We start from the raw sequence: 19,868 nt of genomic DNA on the forward strand, positions 1-19,868 counted from the left end.
AACCAATTTATATATTAATTTTAGGTACTTTAACATATGTCATTCAAATTTATATGTAATATATAATTTTATTTATAGATTTTGACAAATTTAAATTATATAATGAATTTTAAATTTTAAAAAAATAAGTTAAATGCAGTTATCTAAACCTGAACTGAACCCGAACCAAAATTTAGAAATACCCGAATGGGGCTGAAATCTTTGAATCCAAAAACCCGAAACCCGAATAGATCCGAACCGAATCCGAATGGATATCCGAACGCCCAACCAGGGGCGGACGTACTCACGACGGTATGGGGTCACGTGCCCCCTACTGATTTTTGTTTTTTCTTAAGTAGCACAAGTTGATTTGATTAAATATTGTTAGTTTACTGAAGGAAATTGAAAATGTGCCCCCATCAAAACATTTGTTTTGCTGTTTTTTAATGTTGTGCCCCCGGTTAAAAACGTTTCTAGATCCGCCCCTGCGCCCAACCCTATATAAAACTTTAGGTTTCTGATTCTCATTAAGGTCCATAACATTTTTAATAATATGTATGCCAGTTCTATACTAAGTTACTGGACTCAAGTCTAACTATATTACACCACATTTCTATTAAGTATCCTGAACTGTTAACATTAAATAAATAAAACAAAGCACGTAGTATATTGATAACTAGTTAGAAGAATTTGTATACGAACGTGGGCCAGAATCGTATATCTTTCTGAGCCGCATCAAGAAACAAATTCAGATTTATTTTCTTTGCCATCAAATATTACAGGCTGTAAAGGCTGCATATATATATCATATTTTAGGAAAAATATATATATCATTTAATATCTCCAATTAAAAATATTACCTAATAATACTTTTTTGCTATATAAGTTTGTATTCTTCTTTTTCAGCCAACATAGTTTCAGTTGTTTTCATGTTCTTTCAAAGTATGCTTCTACCAAAGAGTTTCTTGATATAAGGTGTTGAAAATTTTGTGAGAAATCTCTGATAAAAAGGTGTTTGGATACTTGTATACGTTTAGAATGTATACATCATCAAATCCACATGTGGAAAAAGACAACCAATCTCAAATAAACAAGTAAAATTGACTTTGATATTGACAAGAGGAGTTTACATAATTAATTTTCCCGTCTTAAAAAGAAAAAATTCCTTCAATTATCATGTATTTTACATATGTTTTGTAGACTAGTCTAGACTTCGGTTCAAGATTTTTCAGTTTCTTAATATATTTAATTTTTGAAATTCACTTCACAAACACACATACAATGTGATCCAAAGATGACGAGATAATAAATTTAGTTGGCATGGGCAAACGCAAATCACATATCGAAAAAATCAACAGAACCCCAACGCTAGCCTTTATATTATCAAAATCATATTATAAACATGAGCTAGTCTAATGGTATGAGTAAATCCTGAAGCTAAACATCTCTTTTCTAACAACCATGCCCTGACCTTGAAATCATTTCTCAGTATTGAATCACCATAGTAGCTTCTTTAACCATCTCAAATGGATTAAAAAAGCATAGAGACCGCGAGAACAACACAAAAAGATGATGATCCCTCAACAAGTTTCTCTTATTCTCTTAAGTTTTAAGTACACCTGAAGCTATATGGCAAACCAAAAGATGATGGTGAATTGGTGCTGTCGAAGACTAAGCTTTAATTATTTTCATGTTCAAAACGATATTTTTGTTTTTTGGGTTGTGAAAATAGAATCGAGCATCGGCCCAAACTTAAGAAGGCAATATAATATGTGTGGTAAGAAGAAAAAAAAGGAATAGAAATTAAATCGAGGCCTCAACCTAGGCCTTAGATTGGCCCAAACACTAGGGATAAAGTCTATCTACTACACACTATAGGATAAACATCGATCAAAACGGAGGGTGAATAACCGTTAGAAACCGTAAGATTTGGTCCCACATTCTCTCAAGTCAGGTCATATTTATTCATTATCGGACACGGAAATCACTCGACGAAAAGCCAAATAAGAGACAGTCGGTCTTTTGTTTTTCTGTCGACTCATCCCTTTAATTATGCGGTCGATAAATATATAATCAGTTTTAAAAGAAAAAAAGGTTAAAAAAGTCACGCGTGGAAATGTACAGAGGAAGCGCGTTTACTCTACTCTACTCTCTCCTTCTTTAGACATCGTCTCTGTTTCTTTAATGGTCGGTGAAGAACCGTGATTTGCTCCAAATCTAGACAAAAAACACAAAAGTCTCTCTCAATTTATCAATCTCCATCCTCCCGTTATTACCGCCACGTGTTCCTCTCCATCTGTCTCTTCTCTCTCAAAAATCTTAATCTGAGTGAAAAACTCGAATTACTCCAATCAATCGAAACAGAGAGAGAGAGAGACCCTTTTTCGATTTCCACCATCGCTATGGTGGGTCAGTTCTAATTTCTCTCCTCTCGGCGCTCAAGTTGCGAATCTGAACAATGTTATTAACGCCGAGGATGATGATTAGCTCGTGGCTCGGCAAAGATGCGAAGAAGATTCTCAAACGCAAAGACAGTGACGCTGGTGAAAAAGGTACTTCCTTTTTACTTCACTCAATTAGGGTTTGAGCTGATTTGGATTCTCGGTTTCAGGGAAAGCTTTAGAGGACTTGCGAGCTTCGTTGTTCAACAGGTTCCGTTCGCCGGAGACTCCAAAGAGACAGCAGCAGCAGCAGACACACCGTGTCTGTGGCCCAACCGTTGCTCTCACTTTCAACTTCTTCGTTGCTATTAGCATTATCTTCATGAACAAATGGGTAACTCTCACTTTCTTAAACTCTATTACTTAGTTGATGAAGTTCATCAAAACTAATTGTTTTTTTTTTAATTCGGCAGGTGCTTAAAAACATAGGCTTTGAGTTCCCAGTGTTCCTCACTTTCATTCACTACGTTGTAGCTTTTATACTAATGGCTCTTCTCAAATCATTCTCCCTTCTCCCCGCTCCACCTCCTTCCTCCAAGTCATCCTCTCTTTCGCTCTACACTCTTGGTATTGTTATGTCGCTCTCTACTGGTCTCGCTAATGTCAGCCTCAAGTACAACAGGTTTTGTGACTCATTATATTTATATAGCTCGGTAAAAGCCTCATTGCGTTTCTCTCACCAGGTTGGTGTTTTGTTTCACAGTGTTGGATTCTACCAGATGGCGAAAATAGCGGTCACGCCTTCTATAGTCTTTGCAGAGTTCTTGTGGTATAGAAAGAGAGTTTCTTTCATGAAGGTAGCTCTGAGATTCTCTCTCTAAAATTAGTTGCACGTATTGGTTGGAGTATTAAGGGGTGTGAAATTTAATTAATCATCACTTGTGAAAATTTTAATTAATTAGGAGCAAAGAGAAAGACTTTGGTATAGTAACTAACTTTGTGGCTGATGTTATTTTTTGTTCAGGTGGTTGCACTTACAGTTGTATCTGTAGGAGTTGCGGTTGCAACTGTAACAGATTTACAGTTTAGTCTGTTTGGTGCTTGTGTGGCTTTGGCATGGATCATTCCTAGCGCTACCAACAAAATCTTATGGTCTAATATGCAACAGCGAGAGAATTGGACTGCATTAGCGTATGTTAAATCAAAATCATATTCTTATTATGTTTAAAAATTTCATTTATTCTCCTTTGTATCAACAAACATCTCTCTTTATGAATTAAACAGTTTGATGTGGAAGACAACGCCGATCACTCTCTTGTTTCTAGTCTCAATGATTCCGTTCTTGGATCCACCGGGTGCTCTGTCCTTCGACTGGAGCCTCGCCAACACATCCGCCATTTTCGTTTCAGCGTTTCTTGGTTTCTTTCTTCAGTGGTCTGGAGCTTTAGCTCTCGGGTGAGTTAACCTTTTTCATGTAGTGTTAATTAGTGTGGTCGGAACGCAATACTTATATGTTGTCCATTGTCTGCAGAGCAACTTCCGCGATCACGCACGTTGTCCTGGGACAGTTCAAGACATGTGTTCTCCTCCTTGGGAACTTCTACATCTTCGGGTCGAATAGTGGTGTGGTTAGCGTTTGCGGTGCGATTGTGGCGATTATTGGGACGTCTTTGTATACTTACCTTAACACGAGAAACCAGTCTCTTAAGGCTTCGTCTTCTTCCTCTTCTCTTTTGGACAAGAAGTCAAGATTCAGTGAGCTTAAGGATGATGAGAAGAGTCTTCTTGAACCTTACGGCTCTGACGCGGTTTAGCCTAGTCTTTTAACATTTCTTTTTCTAGTATAGTTTTAATTGATTTTTTTTCCACGTTCACTGCTTATTAGATTCGTGTTTTCAACTTTTTGGTCTCTTTTTTTCTGTGTTGATTCTAACTTCTAATTTTATCCCTGAAAGTAAACCATTTTGGTAGCAAGTGTTTTCAATTAAACGGTTATGTTCTGTTTTTCTTTTTTCAAGTTTTGGAGATGTATATGTGCTGTATTTTGAAAATTTTAATAATTTTACAGATGAAGAATTTAGTTTCCCACTATTTCAAGTTATATATTGTGGAATTTTTTTCTAACAGAATGAGAATCCAGAAAGACTTTAATAATCAAATTGGTATTTCTGTATGTATATATACGGTATTTGACAGGTGAATACAACAGTTATATACTAACTTATTCTGTTTATATTATTAAAATATAATCACATATCTCATAGTTTAAATTCAACAAAAGTGTAAACTATTTTTAATGTTTCTTGCCTGCCTGCATAAATTGGTATGAATACATTAGCAAATGAAACATTCAGTATGCATAGAAAACTGAAAATACGTATTTTAGTCAAACAAAATAAAAACTTACAGATGTTACCTTGAAGATAGAAGGGGATTAGTGGCTATGTTGCACCGAGACGGATACGGGGACAGATACGGGTACGGAAGCGGGGACGGGAAACGGCAAAACTAAATAATTATGGGTACGGACACGACAAATATATATATGTTATAAATATATATATGCTATCTATAATGAACAAAATAAGAAAAAATTACACCAAAATCTTAACGTAAAAAATAATTCAGTATATTATTTTAAATAATAATAATAAAAACAATGGTTAAACATTTTTTATCAAAATTTGGTTCATGTAATAAAAGTTCATAAACTTAGAAACAAGATTGAAAGTTAAAAATACAGTTAAAATGTTACTTCCTTTTATTTTTTTGGAAAAAAGTAAATGAATTAGCTTAAAATACAATAATATTGAAAAAAATTCATTTCAAATATTCCATAAATGAACTGCAACATCCCGGAAGTGTCCCCGAAACGTTTCCGGTACGGGTACGTGAACCAAACTGCCGTCCCCGTGCTTCATTGATTAGTGGTGAGTAATGAAAGATGTGAGACTATAAACAAACAAAGAATAGGGAAGTGTCAAACTAGGTTGGCAGAAGAAAAAAAAAAAACTAATGTCATCTGAATGATCTAGGCTTTGAGGGCTGAGTAACTTACAAAATGAAATGCGCCAGTTTTGAGGCTCATTTGTTTTTTCGTCCTTAATGCGTGATGTAACAAACTAATGTCATCTGAATGATCTAGGCTTTGGTGAATGAGAGTATCGAGAAACAAACAACGGATGAAAAGCTGAGCGGTTACATAAGTATCCAAAGCAATACACAAGGGATTGCTCTTACTCTCCTAGTCTTGGAGATAAGATTACTCTTAAGCAGAAATAATAAAAATTAAACTGAACCCACTCACCATCCTCTCTCCCTTAAGTTGGGTATTCTACTGATAATCTTGAAGTTAGTTTCAGGCTCAGTACTTTGGTGTCACTGAGTTCTCAAGACAAAAAAAAATATTCATGTAAATCTTTCAGGTCCAGACAACAGTATTTGCGATTTTGAGTCTTTTTTTTAATCTGCTCTACGAGCAGCATTATAATCATGAGGAATAATATTAAGATGTATGGACAAATTGGATTCTGTGTTATTTTTTTTTTAATTTTTTTTTTGCTTTAGTGAGAGTGTGCACAAGCAGGAATGGGAAATCTCACAATTTATCAAATTAAAAAAAATCTAACTCTAAACTATAGTACGTTAGTTACTACCATACAAACTTCTTTTTTTGTCAATGACCATACAAACTTACGCTGTGAATAAAACACGTCGAAATGAAATACTAGTTTTCTTATCCTTACCTAAATTGTATGACAACGAGTGAACTATAATTTCGCATGTGAATAAACTTCTTATGTTTTAAAACAAGATTTGGTGACTATAACATGCTCATGTCTGATCATATCAAATTTGAAACAGTATGAACATTAAGGAAGGCCCTTTCTCAAAAAAAAAACTAAACTAAACTGAGACATTATAGTATTTCTAAAGAGACAATTGCCTGTCATTGACCAGATGTTGTCTCCTATTTTATGCACAAAAGCTTCTGTAAACTTCAAAACGTTATAAATATTGTGCTCCTAGTATAAATATGTTATTCTGTTATCCATCAATAATTTACGCTTAAAATTTAAAAATATCTCTCGTCTGATAAGTCAGAATTCAGGACAGCTATATAGCAAAAGAAAAATGGTTATTGAATTTCATGTGGGCATGTTGTTCGCTCAGTTTGCGTCCCGACCAGAGAGCGAGTTCCAACGTTTATCGCTTCGTTCTGATATCCCACGTGATCGTTTTCACGTTATACATACAGTCAACGCCTCCAGACGAGGCCTGGGACGGATCCGGATATCCGGAAAATTCGGAGTATTCGGATCCCGTCGGATCCGTGAATTTAATATCCAGATCTGGATTCATAGCTTTCGGATATCCATTCCGATATTCTATTAACCGCGGATATTCGGATCCGGATCCGTAAAAATAATTAAAAATAATATTTTTTTGAAAAAAAATACTAACTTTTTAATATAATACATAGATCAAATATTTATAAATATATTTATATATGTTTATAATATTGTAAAAACTAAATATAATATTATAAGATTAATTCATGTATAAATATTAATATATCAAATATAAAATACTAATGAAGTTTAAAAATTTAATGTGTTTAAAAATACGGATCCGGATCCGGACCTAAAAATTAAGATATCCAGATTCGGATTCGGTTTGGACGGATCCAAAATTTTACTATCCGGATTCGGATCCGGACACCCTGGATATTCTATTTTCGGAGCGGATCCGGAGCGGATCTCGGATCGAATCCGGATCTCGGATAATAAGTCCCAGCCTACTCCAGACGACGCAAAGCAATAGTCTTCTTCTTTCTAACGTATTTATTACTATATTATACATTTTTTGATCAAAATACTATATTATACATTATCAAGCAGAATTAGCAAACAGATATAGAGCGGAATAGCTTAGAAAATAAAAATACGTATCGTGGATTCGTGGTTAAATGTTAACCGGTTGAAACTTGCTATAGCTTGAGAATTACATAGTACAAAAATTTAACCATTCTTAATAATGATTCTCACATCATTGAGCAAGTCTACACAATCTGTCTGGAATCGTGAAATAGGTAATATTGGCATGTGTTTCAGTACATAATTTATTACCCATAATGCTTTCATCGATCCAGACAAAAAGAGTGAGAAGTGCAGTTGTATATTCTGAAAGTCCATATTATATAAGAACCGGACTCTCTTTCACTTCTGAACACATTCATCTTTATCCACTCGAGTTCTATCTTTCATTCAATGAACCGTCGGTGTAACATTATCTTAGAGGTGAAAATACGTTTATGTTGGTGCATAAGTTTTATTTATGATCACCTCATACGTACATACAATGTATCTGCTAATTGTCAGTCTGTCACCTCATATATTATTCATATGTTCTTTTGGATATTTATATAGAAGAAAAAATAAATCATACTCCCTCCGTTTCAATATAGATGATGTTTTAGATGAAGTATTTTGTTTCAATTTACATGAAGTTTTGAGGTTTTAAGGTTAGCTTTTACTTTATTGGAAATTGTTCAACCAATTAGATTTAACAGTCTTTTTTATAATTGGCTAACTGATTTTAAAATTATATCTTTATAATATATTTTTTAGAAAAATGTAATTTTCTTAATCTTTGTGCAAGATGGCAAAACATCAAGTATTATGAAACGGATGGAGTATATATTAAGTTTCCTTGTTCTTTACTCATCAATATATTAAAATTCGACTAACCTTCAATTGAATATTCCGATTCGCTCGCATACAGACGAAAATAAGATAAAAGAACTGCAAAAAAGGCTGAATTTGGAAGGATTGATGCATTTTAGATGGTCTAGAGATGTACAAAAGCACATGACCTAATCTAAACACGCTCTGCACGATCTAGTTATATGATTGAATTATTATTACGATTTAATAACATAATTCACGATCACCGATAAACAGAAGAAACAAAAACAAATTTTAAAAACTATTGTACGCACATTCCAAAATTTTAATAAATGTTACAAAGAGTCACGTACATGCATGTGCGTATAAATTACACCGAACTAACTAAAATCTCTACTACCAAATGCTATAAATTAATTTAATGCGACATTGCATGGTCCATCCACCTAAGCCTGACCTGGATGAATTAGTCTTGGTTTTTCTTAGTAAATCTTTATGTTTTAAAAATTCACCTTTGGTCGTATCGATCGCCTTTGATTTGCCATTGCGTTTTGATTATAACTTAAATGCCCAAAAGAACGTAGTAGAGTACTGTTACAGGCAAAGCAACCAGCATTCCGAATATAACCCTGCAAAACATTATACATTTAAGTTAGAATTAAAAAAAAATGATGAGTTTGCTTCGATAAAGATATATACATTAAAATAGTTTGAGAATTTTGAAAAATGAAACATTTCAGACCAAGGAAAGCCGTAAACAGTTAGATTTATGGAATATAATTTTTTATAGAAATGTATTATTAATCAACAAATGTATATACGTAGATGTCGATCAGCTTAGTATGACAAATCAAATAAATATAAACTTACGCAGTGCTGAGAATATCAGGATGGACGTTATATTCCTTGGCGAAAACAAAAGGAACGATTCCTTGAGGAAGAGCAGCCTTCAAAATATAAATTATCTTCTTAATAATTGTGTATACATGAGATAATTACAGAAAAAGGGTCATAAATTTTAAGATTAATATTGAACCTGAACGATGGCGACATGGAGGAGACTGCCTCGAAGACCAATTGCAATTGAGGTGGCTGCGATTACAGCTGGTCCGGTCAAGAACCTCACGGCCATCGCGAAGACTGCCACTGATTTTCCGCATGCAATTATCTTCGGTTGCAATGCCATAAAGAGACCTATATGTTATTAACAATCAATAAATTAGTAAACCCTGAGCAACACAAAAATAAATGACTTATCACTTATATGTAATGTTAACCATGATCATTAGTAGAACTGAGCAACACAAAAATAAATGACATAATATACGATGAGGAGCGAACAATACCAAGACTAAACATAGCCATGCCAAGACCTGCATCAGATAATATCGAAATCGATCCACTCATTATTGTTGGCATCTTTATATTCCACCTGTCCCATGAAATCATTATATATATAATCAACTTCAAGCAAACCGCCATTAAAAATCTATGCAAAATGGCTAAGAAAATGTAGATATATTAAGGGTTGGAATTGTATATATGGTAAGTACTTACTTGAAGGAGATAAGGGACCAGGCAAGGCCAAAGAGACTAGAGTAAGTGTTAGGGTTTCGAATAAGTTTTCTCCAAACCATTATCAATATTAGTCTCGTCATCACGCTGGCCGGCGGCATCTGCTGTTTCCTTGGACCGCCGGGACCACCGTCTTCCACGTCACTGCCCTTCTTTCCGTTGTAAGGTGACGAATTTACCCCTGACTTCCCTTCGTTATTGCCCTCTTGGTCCATCTCCACATGCGCTTTTCTTCCGGGCGTCATGTTCTCTATCAGATTGTGCATCGCTGTCATCATCATCAAGGTTTCAAGAATTAATATTATTATTCTCAAGAATTAATATTATTATTTGATTATGTCCTTTATTCGACGAAATACTATTACATTATAGTATATTTTATATAATTCATTTTTAGTATTGAATGCATTGATGCCCTATTCAATAAAGTAATCCGATCATAATATCAATTCATACTGTTGACTTGAAAATGGATAAAATGGGTTTGGAAACAGAAAAGGACGATGAGTTTCATTCATCTATGTCCGAATAAATCAAATATACTCAAATTCAATTCCAAAAACGACTAAAAGCGTATAAACTCTTATCAGAAACTTAATTAATAAATATATTAATTAATGATAATGAGTGTGAAGATCAACTAACCTTTGGAAGCGAGGTTTTCGTGAGGTGGAAGATAAGCCTTAGGGTCGGTTGATGAATCGGTGGAGGCGCCTCTGGTAATAGCGTTCCTCGCGTGGGCTTCCGACACCGGAGAAGCACTCGAACTCCACACAAACATGTTCATCTCCTTGTTCTGTTCTCCTCCTCCGCCGCTGCCTCCACCACCACCTACACTTTCCTTTTTCTTGACTCCACTTGCTCCGCTCGTTGACCCCTTGAACATCGGGTTCGGTGGTGGGTACGACGGAACTGAAGAAAATATGTCCAAGGCATGATATTTTAAAATTTACATTTCCATGCTTACAAAAAAACATAAATATTATATTTTCAATAAAGTTTTTTAAAAAATCAATATTAAAATTTTAAATACGATAAATATTAAGTTTTTTTTGTCAACCGATAAATATTAAGTTTAAGACGAGTTTCTAACAGTTTATAGAATGATATTAAATTTATATAAAACTTAAAAACGTACCAGTGTTATTGTTGTACAATTCACCACTCATACTTTTCGCTCCTCTACCTCCTTTCTTCGCGTTCTTCAAAGCTTCCTCGTCAAAATTTGACGTTCTCGGCGTCACTCCTTTAGACGACTGAAGAGAGTAAACATCTCCTCCGGGGCCTGATCCGGGGCCTCCATAGCTATTGGTGTAGCCGTGACGAGGGCTCGGAGCTTTGCTAGCGTTAAACATAGCGTAAAAGTCTGTCTGGTTAAAGCTCGAAGCTCTCGGCGTTGGCTCTCTAGACGACTGGACAGAGTATATTTCGACGCCAGTGAGATTTGAGGCACGTGGTGTTATCATGGAGGAGTTAAGTCCTCCGCCGTGGGATTTGTTGAACGATGAGATCATCGATGAGGCAGCGCTTGATCTTCGGACCACCACGTGGAGCTTTCCGTCGTCACCTATCTCCGCATCGGTCTGATTAATAAAACGATGTTTTGAGTCACTAGGAAATAAACCGGACAGAACCAAATTAATAACCGAACCGGAAGTTCAATGCCGTTTACTTTACTCGAAATTTCTACTTTGTCCATTAATCAAGCTAAATGAAAGTCAAAATATTTCTAATAAGTTGATATATATAGAAACCCAACAACGACATTTGATTAATTAAGTACTATATTTATCAAGTGTAATTAATAAGTTTCTCGTTTACTTGAGTTAACCGCGTGGTTAATTTGGACATACATACAAAGAGCCATTTGTGTAAATTATCCGTATACCTCGAGGGGTTCACGGCCATTGAGAGAGAGAACATCAGAATCAACTCGGAAAGAAGTGATGGAACCGGCGGTTTCAGGGAATTGCTCGGAGATGAGAAGCTTAGCACCACGGAACTCGAACAAGAATAGCATTAGTGTATACCATATGATACTTTGAAGCACCACGATTTGCACCATCAAGTTTCCTGAAAAGTCTCCGTACATCGCCCGGAGCAATGGGATTCCCATAACCAACGTGTTGGGTAGTGTCGATAGGGAAAATAGCGTTATCATCCATTCTAGACTTCCTCTCCGACTAAACGCCTGAAAAACAATAGCAAAAATACAAATCAACATATGTTAGTTTACAAGTCCGGAACTTCTACTTACCAAAACAAAAACATATCAAACAACTGTGTGTGAGTGTGTATTAACAAGCTTCATATCTATTAAGGTTTGATAATTAAGACTATAGTTTCATTGTATTATCAAATGCTGGTGGTGAGTCTATAAACTTAAAATAAGAATATAAAAAGAGGACTAGATGCTCATTCTCAAAGCTAATTAAATGACCAACCAGATGCGGTTAGATTAATTATTACTAGACTACCAACACTTCACACATAAAAATGAAACTAGACTAGGTGCTTGTAAATTTACTATCATGCTATGATATATGCATATAGAGGTTATTATAAGAGACGGGCCTGCCAAAGAAAGAGTGCGGAGAGGATGACGACTTTCTGAAGTGAATCGGCGGCGAGGAATTGGTAATCCATGGCATAAGGATCATTGGAGGAAATAAAATGGAAAGACAGAAGAGGAACCGCAAAAACCGCAACGAAACGGTTTATACCGGAACATTGGTCCGGTGTGAATATTCCCCACCACCGTACCGAACCGTAGGCAAGCATCATAGCTACGTATAGCGGCACCATTGCCGCTAGTACGTCATACATGTCTTTGCCGGTGATCATTTTGATTTATTTCCCTGGGAGACGAGAGAAGAGATCAAAGATGGAGAAGGAAAGAAGGTTGTGGAGTGGTATAAGGTATTTATGGAGGAGTGAAGTTCATTTTAGAGGATATTAATTAATGTTGTTTGTGTTATTCATAAAGGTTAATACTTAATAGTATAATAATGCATGTGATTCGTGTTCAAACAATGAATATTATTAAGCAAAATAGAAACCAAGACGTGTTTGCGATATTTTTCTTGGTAACTTAATAAAACTCTTTAACATTAATACAAAAATCAAACTTCTTAAACTGTGGAATATGGTCATACTAAATCAAAGTACAATTATTTTGGTTTTAATGAAATGCAAATTTGTAGAGTTGCCTTAGAAAATGTATTCCTCTAGATCATATAATTGCATAAAAAATTATATATGTATGTACGCAATTAATGATCAAATCACGTACTATTACATATTATTTTCTTACCCTAGGTATGTGTATATAGTTTATAAGAAAGGATTTAAGATATTTTGAACCTCAAGTATAGCATTTTTTTTCTGCATGAAGCTGCTATATTTAAACATGAAAAAGAAACAGGGAATCTTGTCTTGGGATAAGGAGGATTGGTCTATAATATGATGAAATTAATGTTTTGGAGATTATATTAACACAAATGTTAGATTCTTAAAATAGAGATAGATACGTAATTTCAATATACAAGTATTAGATGGTAAATTTAGATATTTTATATCATATAAAAATAAAACTTGTGTGTAAGCTATTGATACGGCGAAGGTTGATGCATGCACATGGTGTTGATGGCATCTACTGAAACTTTCTGAGCGATCTGCGGTTTCTGTAAAGATCTGATATTTAATCAGGAAGAATACAATTAAAGATCTGGTTTTTGATAAGGACGAAATTAATTTAATTTTAGACCGTTGTAGTTTTGTAATTGAAATTTGCATGTTCATTACTCTAAGATAATGTTTCTTTCTTCAATTTGAAAGCTTAATGATTTTATTAATTATGGTCAAGGACATTGGTGATCGGACCAGATGAATAATTAGCCTCCTTGCTTTCATATTTAAACTGTCGTATTTTCATATTGCGCAGACGTATTCATCACGCCGCTTTGATTGGGCCTAGTGGACTTTTTAAATTTTTCATAAAGCTGAACATCCCGAGTCTCTCAAGTACTGTATACAATTTTTTTGTCAACTTTTACAAGTACCGAATTCGGTTAGTTTCCTTTTCTGGTCATCTGAATTGATAAAACCAAAGGACTAGAAGTAATTTTTTTATTCTATTTTTTTATTCTATTTTTTTTTACCTTGTGAAAAGGACTAGAACTGACGTAAGTGAAATCCATGGAAATATACTAAAAAGAAAAAATAAGCTAAAAATAATATTTCCTATGCTTTAGAATTTATGATGTATTATGTTTTGATATTCTTAGATTAATTCAACTTTAATAAAATTATGTTCAATTATTTGTCACATAAATATATGATGTTTTAAAGAATGTATGACGTTTCAAAACATATTCTAGATTAGATTTAACCAATATCATCTATGATTAGCTAAATGATTTTAATTTATTTGAAATAATAATTTTGGAGGAAATTTTTTTTTTTACCAGAATATTATCTATTATTATGTTTTCATATTTCTAGATTAAATTTATATTTAAAAATTGATTAATTCTGTGTCACAAATTTTTATGATTAGTTAAATGATTTTAATTTATTTTAAATTAATAACTTTGGAGGAAATTTTTTTAACAGTATGGGATTTTTCTTTGGAATCTACATTATCTCATATACATATTAGTCGGAAATATTAAATGATGATAGGAAAGTTAGAAAATTAAGCAGAAAATTAATAATATTGTTACTACCTGTTTTGGGTTTTATAAAAGAGATTTACCCACCATCAGAAGATTCAGAACTGACTTAGATGCTGTTGTTGAAACAATTAATTCCAGTAGACAATACAAAATTGGTTTTCACATGTGATGATGGACAGATATTTGTGTAAATAGTACCAAAATAAATCATCCATCAATGAGGATCAACACAGATGTCACAATCTTCTCACTGACCTTACCTTTAATCTGCGGCTTAGGTTCTTTTGAACTCGTCAATATTCTTGACACGTAAAATAAAAATAAAATAAGAAATATGAGTTTACATTTTGCAGAGGCACGAATCTCTTGTGTGTTGAGTCTTAAAAAAACAGACATTGAAGTTTCTCTTGAATGGCGTCTATTTTCAGACCTTCAATTTCACTAGACCTACGACCAAAGGTAACACTCAAGCTTCTTCAGTCACTCATAGTTCTTAAGACGCTAATTTTGTGCTCAGTTTTTAATTAATTGAAATTGAGATGAGAAATTAGGATTGTGACTGATGATGAATCGTTTTGGTAACTGGAAGGTGACCTGCACGAATCTCTCCACAAAAGAACGACTTGACTTTCACAACAAGAGTCTGAGAAAAGAGAAGCTTAACATTAGGTTACGTGGAGTTAAAGCTAATCAAGCACAAGGGACTAGTGTGGTTACAGAAGAGAAAGAGCTTAACAACAAAACCGGTAACTAAAATCTTACAACCTTAATCTTGGATTAAACCGTGCCGTTTTGTAATTTTTTGGTTGTGTTTGGTACTTAGATTATGGAGTTGTAGGGGTTCACCATGTTGGTCTGCTGTGTGAAAACCTAGAACGGTCACTTGAGTTTTACCAGAACACTCTAGGCCTTGAGATCAATGAGGCAAGGCCACACGATAAGCTTCCATATAGAGGAGCATGGTTATGGGTAGGTTCAGAGATGATTCATCTAATGGAGCTTCCAAATCCTGATCCATTAACTGGTAGACCCGAGCACGGTGGTCGAGATAGACATGCTTGTATCGCAATCCGAGATGTTTCAGTTCTGAAAGAGATTCTGGATAAAGCTGGTATGTGTATACTTCTTTCTTATCTTTCAATTAAGGATGTTTTTTTTTATTTGTTTGCTCCAAAATGAAGATGGTTTGTTTGTGTGCAGGGATTGCGTATACGATGAGTAAGTCAGGGAGGCCAGCGATATTCACTCGTGATCCAGACACAAACGCTCTTGAGTTTACTCAAGTTTGATATTCGATACTGCTCAAGTCTCACCTCCGAATTGTGTTAGGATCAATTCCATTAACCATCCTACCTTTTTATTTATATCCATTAAATGTATCTGAACATTACAATCAAACCAAAAGTAAAAGATAAGAAGAATATGAAAAGTATTCATGTGTGAGTTGAACACTAAGACGAAACCACAATTCCTAACTTGTAAATATAGTTTACTCTTTTTTTTTTTACCACAACACAAGAGAACATAAACTGGTTGAAGTTACAGACAGACATGATGATGATGAACCACACGATTCAAACAAGTTTCAGGGTATTTAGTATATATACAAATTAAACTATTATAGATATATATGTTTGTGATCAAAAGGAGCCAAGAGTAGTAGAGAGGTCTAAGCGCGAACGAGATCGCCACTCTTGTATAGCTGATTTGAGTGTATGGTTTGGTGTGAGATCGCAATGTTTGAGCCGATGTTTAGTCACAGGAGATACATTTTGATTATGTTGAATCCAAGCTCTTATCGCTCTTCCTTCGTACGTGAATCCATCAGCTGCTATATATGGATCTTCCATTATCTCCTGCAAATTTTAAACCTGAACCATTTAAGTATTGTGTTTCTTGTGAGATAATCATATGGTCGTTGTCTTCGGTTTTACCTTAAGAATTGGACAATAATAGTGACTTGGTGGTCGTACGTTATCTTGTTCTATCTTGAGTCTCTCATTTGCAGATTCAAGTATCCGTTTGAGAGCAGGCAAGACTTGTGTATCAAGATCCGGTCTGTCTCTACACTTGAGCTGCGAACACTTGATCGCGATACGAGCCAGCTCTTCCGCTTCGGCCATGGGCCAGTCTCTGACCGATCCATCCAACATATCTCCGAAACAGCCTCTCTTCACCGCGTCCTCAACGCAGAAAAGAAGACCGTTGGGATGCCTGGCGGTCAAAAGCTGGAGGATTATGATTCCAAATGCGTAAAGATCCGACTTCGGTCTGATGGTCCCGGTTCTCTGGTACTCAGGGTCCATGTAGTAGAGCGTACCGGCGATGATCGAGTTTCTGTAAACCGTGACGCTGTCTGGTGACTCTTCTGACATGAGTTTGGCGAGTCCAACGTCGCCTATTTTGCTAACGAAGTTTCTGTCTAAGAGGATGTTTCCTGGCTTGAGGTCACGGTGGACGATTGGCTCGGGTTTTGAGTTGTGGAGGAAAGCTAAGCCGCATGCAGTTTCGTAGATGATTCTGAGTCTTATGAACCATGAGAGAGATGGTTTCCCTTTTTTGGGAGAGATGTGAGCATCTAAGCTACCGTTCTCCATGTACTCATAGACAAGGCAGCCATTATCAGGACAGGCACCGAGGAGAAGGACAACATGAGGATGTCGAAGCTGGCTTAAGACAGAGATCTGTAAAGTATAATTGGACAGGTTATTTCAGAGATCTTAAGAGAATTAAAAGGCTGTTTAGTTTGTAACTTACCTCTCTTAAAAATTCTTCTTTCTTCTCGATTGAATCTGGTTTGAGAACTTTGAGAGCCACCGGGGTGTGATCGAGACTGCATTTGTATACTTTTCCGTATCCTCCTTCACCGATTATTTTACGGGAAGAGAAGTTATCTGTAGCTGCAGCTATTTCTTCTTTTGTGTACCTTCTGTATCGCCCGTCTTTCAGGAAGAGCTGGTCGATGACTTTCTGTTTCTCTATGGATTGCTTGAGAGCGCTTAGCTCGGCTAGTTGCCTCTCGCAGAACTCTTTGGCTAGCATTGATTTTGCTTCTTGGACTTCTTTTACGGCTTTTAGATGCTTTTCTTTCTCTTCTGCTGCTGCTTTTCTCAGCATTTCTTCCTTTTCCAGAGCAGTTATGACCCTTCTCGTTTCTTTAATACACTCAGAGGAAAGAGACTTGACCTGAGATCACAATGTGGGTTGGTTTAGTTTATGAATCAATTAAATGACTGAAGACAAGCTTGTACCTGTGTTTGTTTATGAACTAGCTCTTCACAAGCTTGCTTGTACATGGAAAGAGTGGTTTCTACTTCTTTCCTTAGCTGCGCTACTTCAGACTTAACATCAGACTGCAAAAAAAAAAAAAACAGGTCTTGAGATTACAATCACAGAATCCACGCAACAGAGTGGGTAAAAAACGTAAACGTGAAGTGCTTTTACCTTTGGTGTTTTTATGTTAGCTCCAGGATTCAACTGCATTTTATTACCGGAGACAAGACTATGTCTAATAACAGAACGGGTGTGTTCGTCATCGACCAAACAGATGTCAGTGGAAGATTGTGCATCAGAAAACACTCGAGAGACTGGATTACTATGCGGCAAAGAGGCAGGCCTTCGAGCATGCTTCCTGCCTGAGGATGACATGGATGAAGCAGACAAGCCGGTCTTATCTGAGCGTGTGCGGCTGAAAGTTTCTGTATAAGCTTCTGCTCCTTGTGGTATACGGAAACTAGATGATGAATCTGGCGAAAGTGTAATAGATTCATTATCTTGAATTCACATTTTAGATCACTGAACGTGAAATTCTAGGGACTGATGCAATATATATACCTGGAGATAACTGATTGGTTGATTTGGTTAATATTCTATCTTTGCAGATAACATATGTCTCACATGTCTCTGGAGCTTCTCCTAGTACTCTTAATGGCATTTCTTGTCCTTTTTTCCTGGCAAAACAAATTCAAACGTCTAAGCAATTTGATCATGCTACACATAGTTCAATTAGTAATAGACCTAACTCACACCCGAGCGTTATCTCAAGAACAGAAAATTACCACAAACTTATATATCACTCTCATTCACATTAAACACTCAATGTGAGGCTTTTAATACACCCTCTCACACTCAGCATTAGTTTGTGGGACTAGACATCCATAAGTAAGCCACAATCGAGAAAATTGAATCCTTTGGACTTTGATACCCATTTAGTAATGAATCTAACTCACACCCAAAAGCTAACTCAAGAGTGGCGCTCAAGATTCCACAGATACAACATTCAGCAAATCTCTCAAAATGGAAACAATACCTTGTGAGGAAACTAGAGGAGCAAGAGCCAAGCACTAAACACTCAACCTCACTATCTGATACGTACTTCAAAAGCGCCTTAGCGGGATCATCATGTTCCATCAACAACGTCTCAACCTGAACCAGTAAAAACTTCCATGAGACTCACTCTCAACAGTTTCACAAAAATCCGAATAACCAATTGAGAGAGAAACTCACTTTACTCGAACCGCAGAGTCTCTTGAACGGCACGAAGACCTGCTCGTACTCCTTCCTCAGATCTCGCTTATACATGGCCACAACACTCTCCTCCAATTCCTCCACCCGAATCTTCGATCCAGCTTCAAAACAAACACAAAATCAACGGTGAGATCTCGTGAAATCACGAAATGGACGATACTGAGAGATCGACTTACAAGGAGATGGAATAGTGGTGACGTTAGGCATGACGTGAACTAGAACTAACCGATCGACGTTGGGGAGGAGATTCTCGACGGTCCAGCGAAGAGCGCGGCGGCTAGCAGCTCCTCCTACTGCGTCGCCGACGGATCCTTTGACCGCGACGGCTACCATGGAGTAAGCCGGAGCTCCGCCGATCGATTCGAAGAACTTGTTCGACATCACCACCATGAAACTTTCTTCTCGATTTTGACTTTTATGGATTGAAGAAAAGTTTAGTTTGGTTTGGTGATGTATTTATTGACTCGTGAAAGCTAATAAATTAAAGCGCCTACTTTATTAGAAAAGTCTTTTTCGAAAATTTATTTACGGTTTTTGTTATTATGGGGCTTATATTTAGGTTAAATTTACGATTGTACGTTTTTGTTTTGGTTTTAACAGATTAGACCTAATAAATCTGCAATTTGAGATGAGTATTAATTTCAGACAAAATTAAATATACATTCATAAGTCTTTGTTTTAACAATTATCCCCTATATATTGATATATTATAACATTCGGGGACGACGTAATTGATTAATTTAATTGTCAAAAATGCAAGATGATTAAGGAATCGTTAAAAGAATGTTCCGTAAATTATAGGGGTTGACATTACCAAGCATATACTACATTTGAATAAATGTGCATATAGTGAATTTTAAAATGACACTATGACTAGCAACTCTTTTATAAAGGGTGAGTAGAATTTTCATTGGACTAAGAAATTTTAATTATCTAATATATATTGCTTGTTCTAAGATTCTGTCTGTGATGCATCGAACATATACTTGTTCTTAGGACTTGTTAATTAAATGATTTAAGACGGCACATAAACCACTTGCAAT

General features: G+C 35.7%; 4 protein-coding genes across 4 annotated transcripts; 2 read left to right on the top strand and 2 right to left on the bottom strand.

The window, feature by feature from the left end:
- Positions 1-2,124: 2,124 nt before the first annotated feature.
- Positions 2,125-4,451, top strand: LOC106436540 (nucleotide-sugar uncharacterized transporter 1-like). Its single transcript, XM_048772860.1, has 7 exons — positions 2,125-2,531; positions 2,591-2,754; positions 2,834-3,042; positions 3,124-3,217; positions 3,385-3,551; positions 3,645-3,815; positions 3,892-4,451. Exons 1-7 carry the CDS (start codon positions 2,438-2,440, stop codon positions 4,172-4,174), a joined length of 1,182 nt encoding a protein of 393 aa, XP_048628817.1. The 5' UTR covers positions 2,125-2,437; the 3' UTR covers positions 4,175-4,451.
- A 3,886-nt stretch (positions 4,452-8,337) lies between these two features.
- On the bottom strand, positions 8,338-12,540 carry LOC106441581 (auxin efflux carrier component 2-like). The gene is made up of 9 exons (XM_048772874.1): positions 12,197-12,540; positions 11,511-11,813; positions 10,761-11,205; positions 10,268-10,534; positions 9,605-9,890; positions 9,394-9,479; positions 9,084-9,241; positions 8,918-8,994; positions 8,338-8,676 (listed from the first exon to the last, which is right to left on the bottom strand). Exons 1-9 carry the CDS (start codon positions 12,464-12,466, stop codon positions 8,610-8,612), a joined length of 1,959 nt encoding a protein of 652 aa, XP_048628831.1. The 5' UTR covers positions 12,467-12,540; the 3' UTR covers positions 8,338-8,609.
- A 1,982-nt stretch (positions 12,541-14,522) lies between these two features.
- On the top strand, positions 14,523-15,730 carry BNAA03G10440D (glyoxylase I 4). Its single transcript, XM_013877497.3, has 4 exons — positions 14,523-14,757; positions 14,888-15,044; positions 15,122-15,409; positions 15,499-15,730. The coding sequence occupies exons 1-4, from the start codon at positions 14,710-14,712 to the stop codon at positions 15,585-15,587; spliced, it is 582 nt and encodes a 193-aa protein (XP_013732951.1). The 5' UTR covers positions 14,523-14,709; the 3' UTR covers positions 15,588-15,730.
- A 36-nt stretch (positions 15,731-15,766) lies between these two features.
- Positions 15,767-19,288, bottom strand: LOC106436524 (U-box domain-containing protein 34). Its single transcript, XM_013877490.3, has 9 exons — positions 19,002-19,288; positions 18,805-18,926; positions 18,608-18,723; positions 18,133-18,248; positions 17,743-18,044; positions 17,550-17,651; positions 17,056-17,484; positions 16,233-16,982; positions 15,767-16,154 (listed from the first exon to the last, which is right to left on the bottom strand). Exons 1-9 carry the CDS (start codon positions 19,213-19,215, stop codon positions 15,939-15,941), a joined length of 2,367 nt encoding a protein of 788 aa, XP_013732944.2. The 5' UTR covers positions 19,216-19,288; the 3' UTR covers positions 15,767-15,938.
- Between the last annotated feature and the right edge of the window lie 580 nt (positions 19,289-19,868).

This window comes from Brassica napus, chromosome A3 (genome assembly GCF_020379485.1).
Source record: "Brassica napus cultivar Da-Ae chromosome A3, Da-Ae, whole genome shotgun sequence".
NCBI classification, from domain to species: Eukaryota; Viridiplantae; Streptophyta; class Magnoliopsida; order Brassicales; family Brassicaceae; genus Brassica; species Brassica napus.

Bases quoted from the DNA above. Each gene is read 5' to 3' on its own strand.
- LOC106441581 (XM_048772874.1), bottom strand. From the start codon at position 12,466: ATGATCACCGGCAAAGACATGTATGACGTACTAGCGGCAATGGTGCCG. The intron at 9,891-10,267 runs GTTAGTTGATCT...TGATGATGACAG, and splicing joins CGAAAACCTCGCTTCCAAAG to CGATGCACAATCTGATAGAG. The intron at 8,995-9,083 runs GTTCAATATTAA...TATATTTTGAAG, and splicing joins TCCATGTCGCCATCGTTCAG to GCTGCTCTTCCTCAAGGAAT.
- LOC106436524 (XM_013877490.3), bottom strand. From the start codon at position 19,215: ATGGTGGTGATGTCGAACAAGTTCTTCGAATCGATCGGCGGAGCTCCG. The intron at 18,249-18,607 runs GTATTGTTTCCA...TTGTTTTGCCAG, and splicing joins TCCTCTAGTTTCCTCACAAG to GAAAAAAGGACAAGAAATGC. The intron at 16,983-17,055 runs GTAAGTTACAAA...TATACTTTACAG, and splicing joins AAGAAGAATTTTTAAGAGAG to ATCTCTGTCTTAAGCCAGCT.
- LOC106436540 (XM_048772860.1), top strand. From the start codon at position 2,438: ATGTTATTAACGCCGAGGATGATGATTAGCTCGTGGCTCGGCAAAGAT. The intron at 3,043-3,123 runs GTTTTGTGACTC...TTTGTTTCACAG, and splicing joins GTCAGCCTCAAGTACAACAG to TGTTGGATTCTACCAGATGG. The intron at 3,218-3,384 runs GTAGCTCTGAGA...TTTTTTGTTCAG, and splicing joins AGAGAGTTTCTTTCATGAAG to GTGGTTGCACTTACAGTTGT.
- BNAA03G10440D (XM_013877497.3), top strand. From the start codon at position 14,710: ATGGCGTCTATTTTCAGACCTTCAATTTCACTAGACCTACGACCAAAG. The intron at 14,758-14,887 runs GTAACACTCAAG...GGTAACTGGAAG, and splicing joins CACTAGACCTACGACCAAAG to GTGACCTGCACGAATCTCTC. The intron at 15,045-15,121 runs GTAACTAAAATC...TTTGGTACTTAG, and splicing joins AGAGCTTAACAACAAAACCG to ATTATGGAGTTGTAGGGGTT.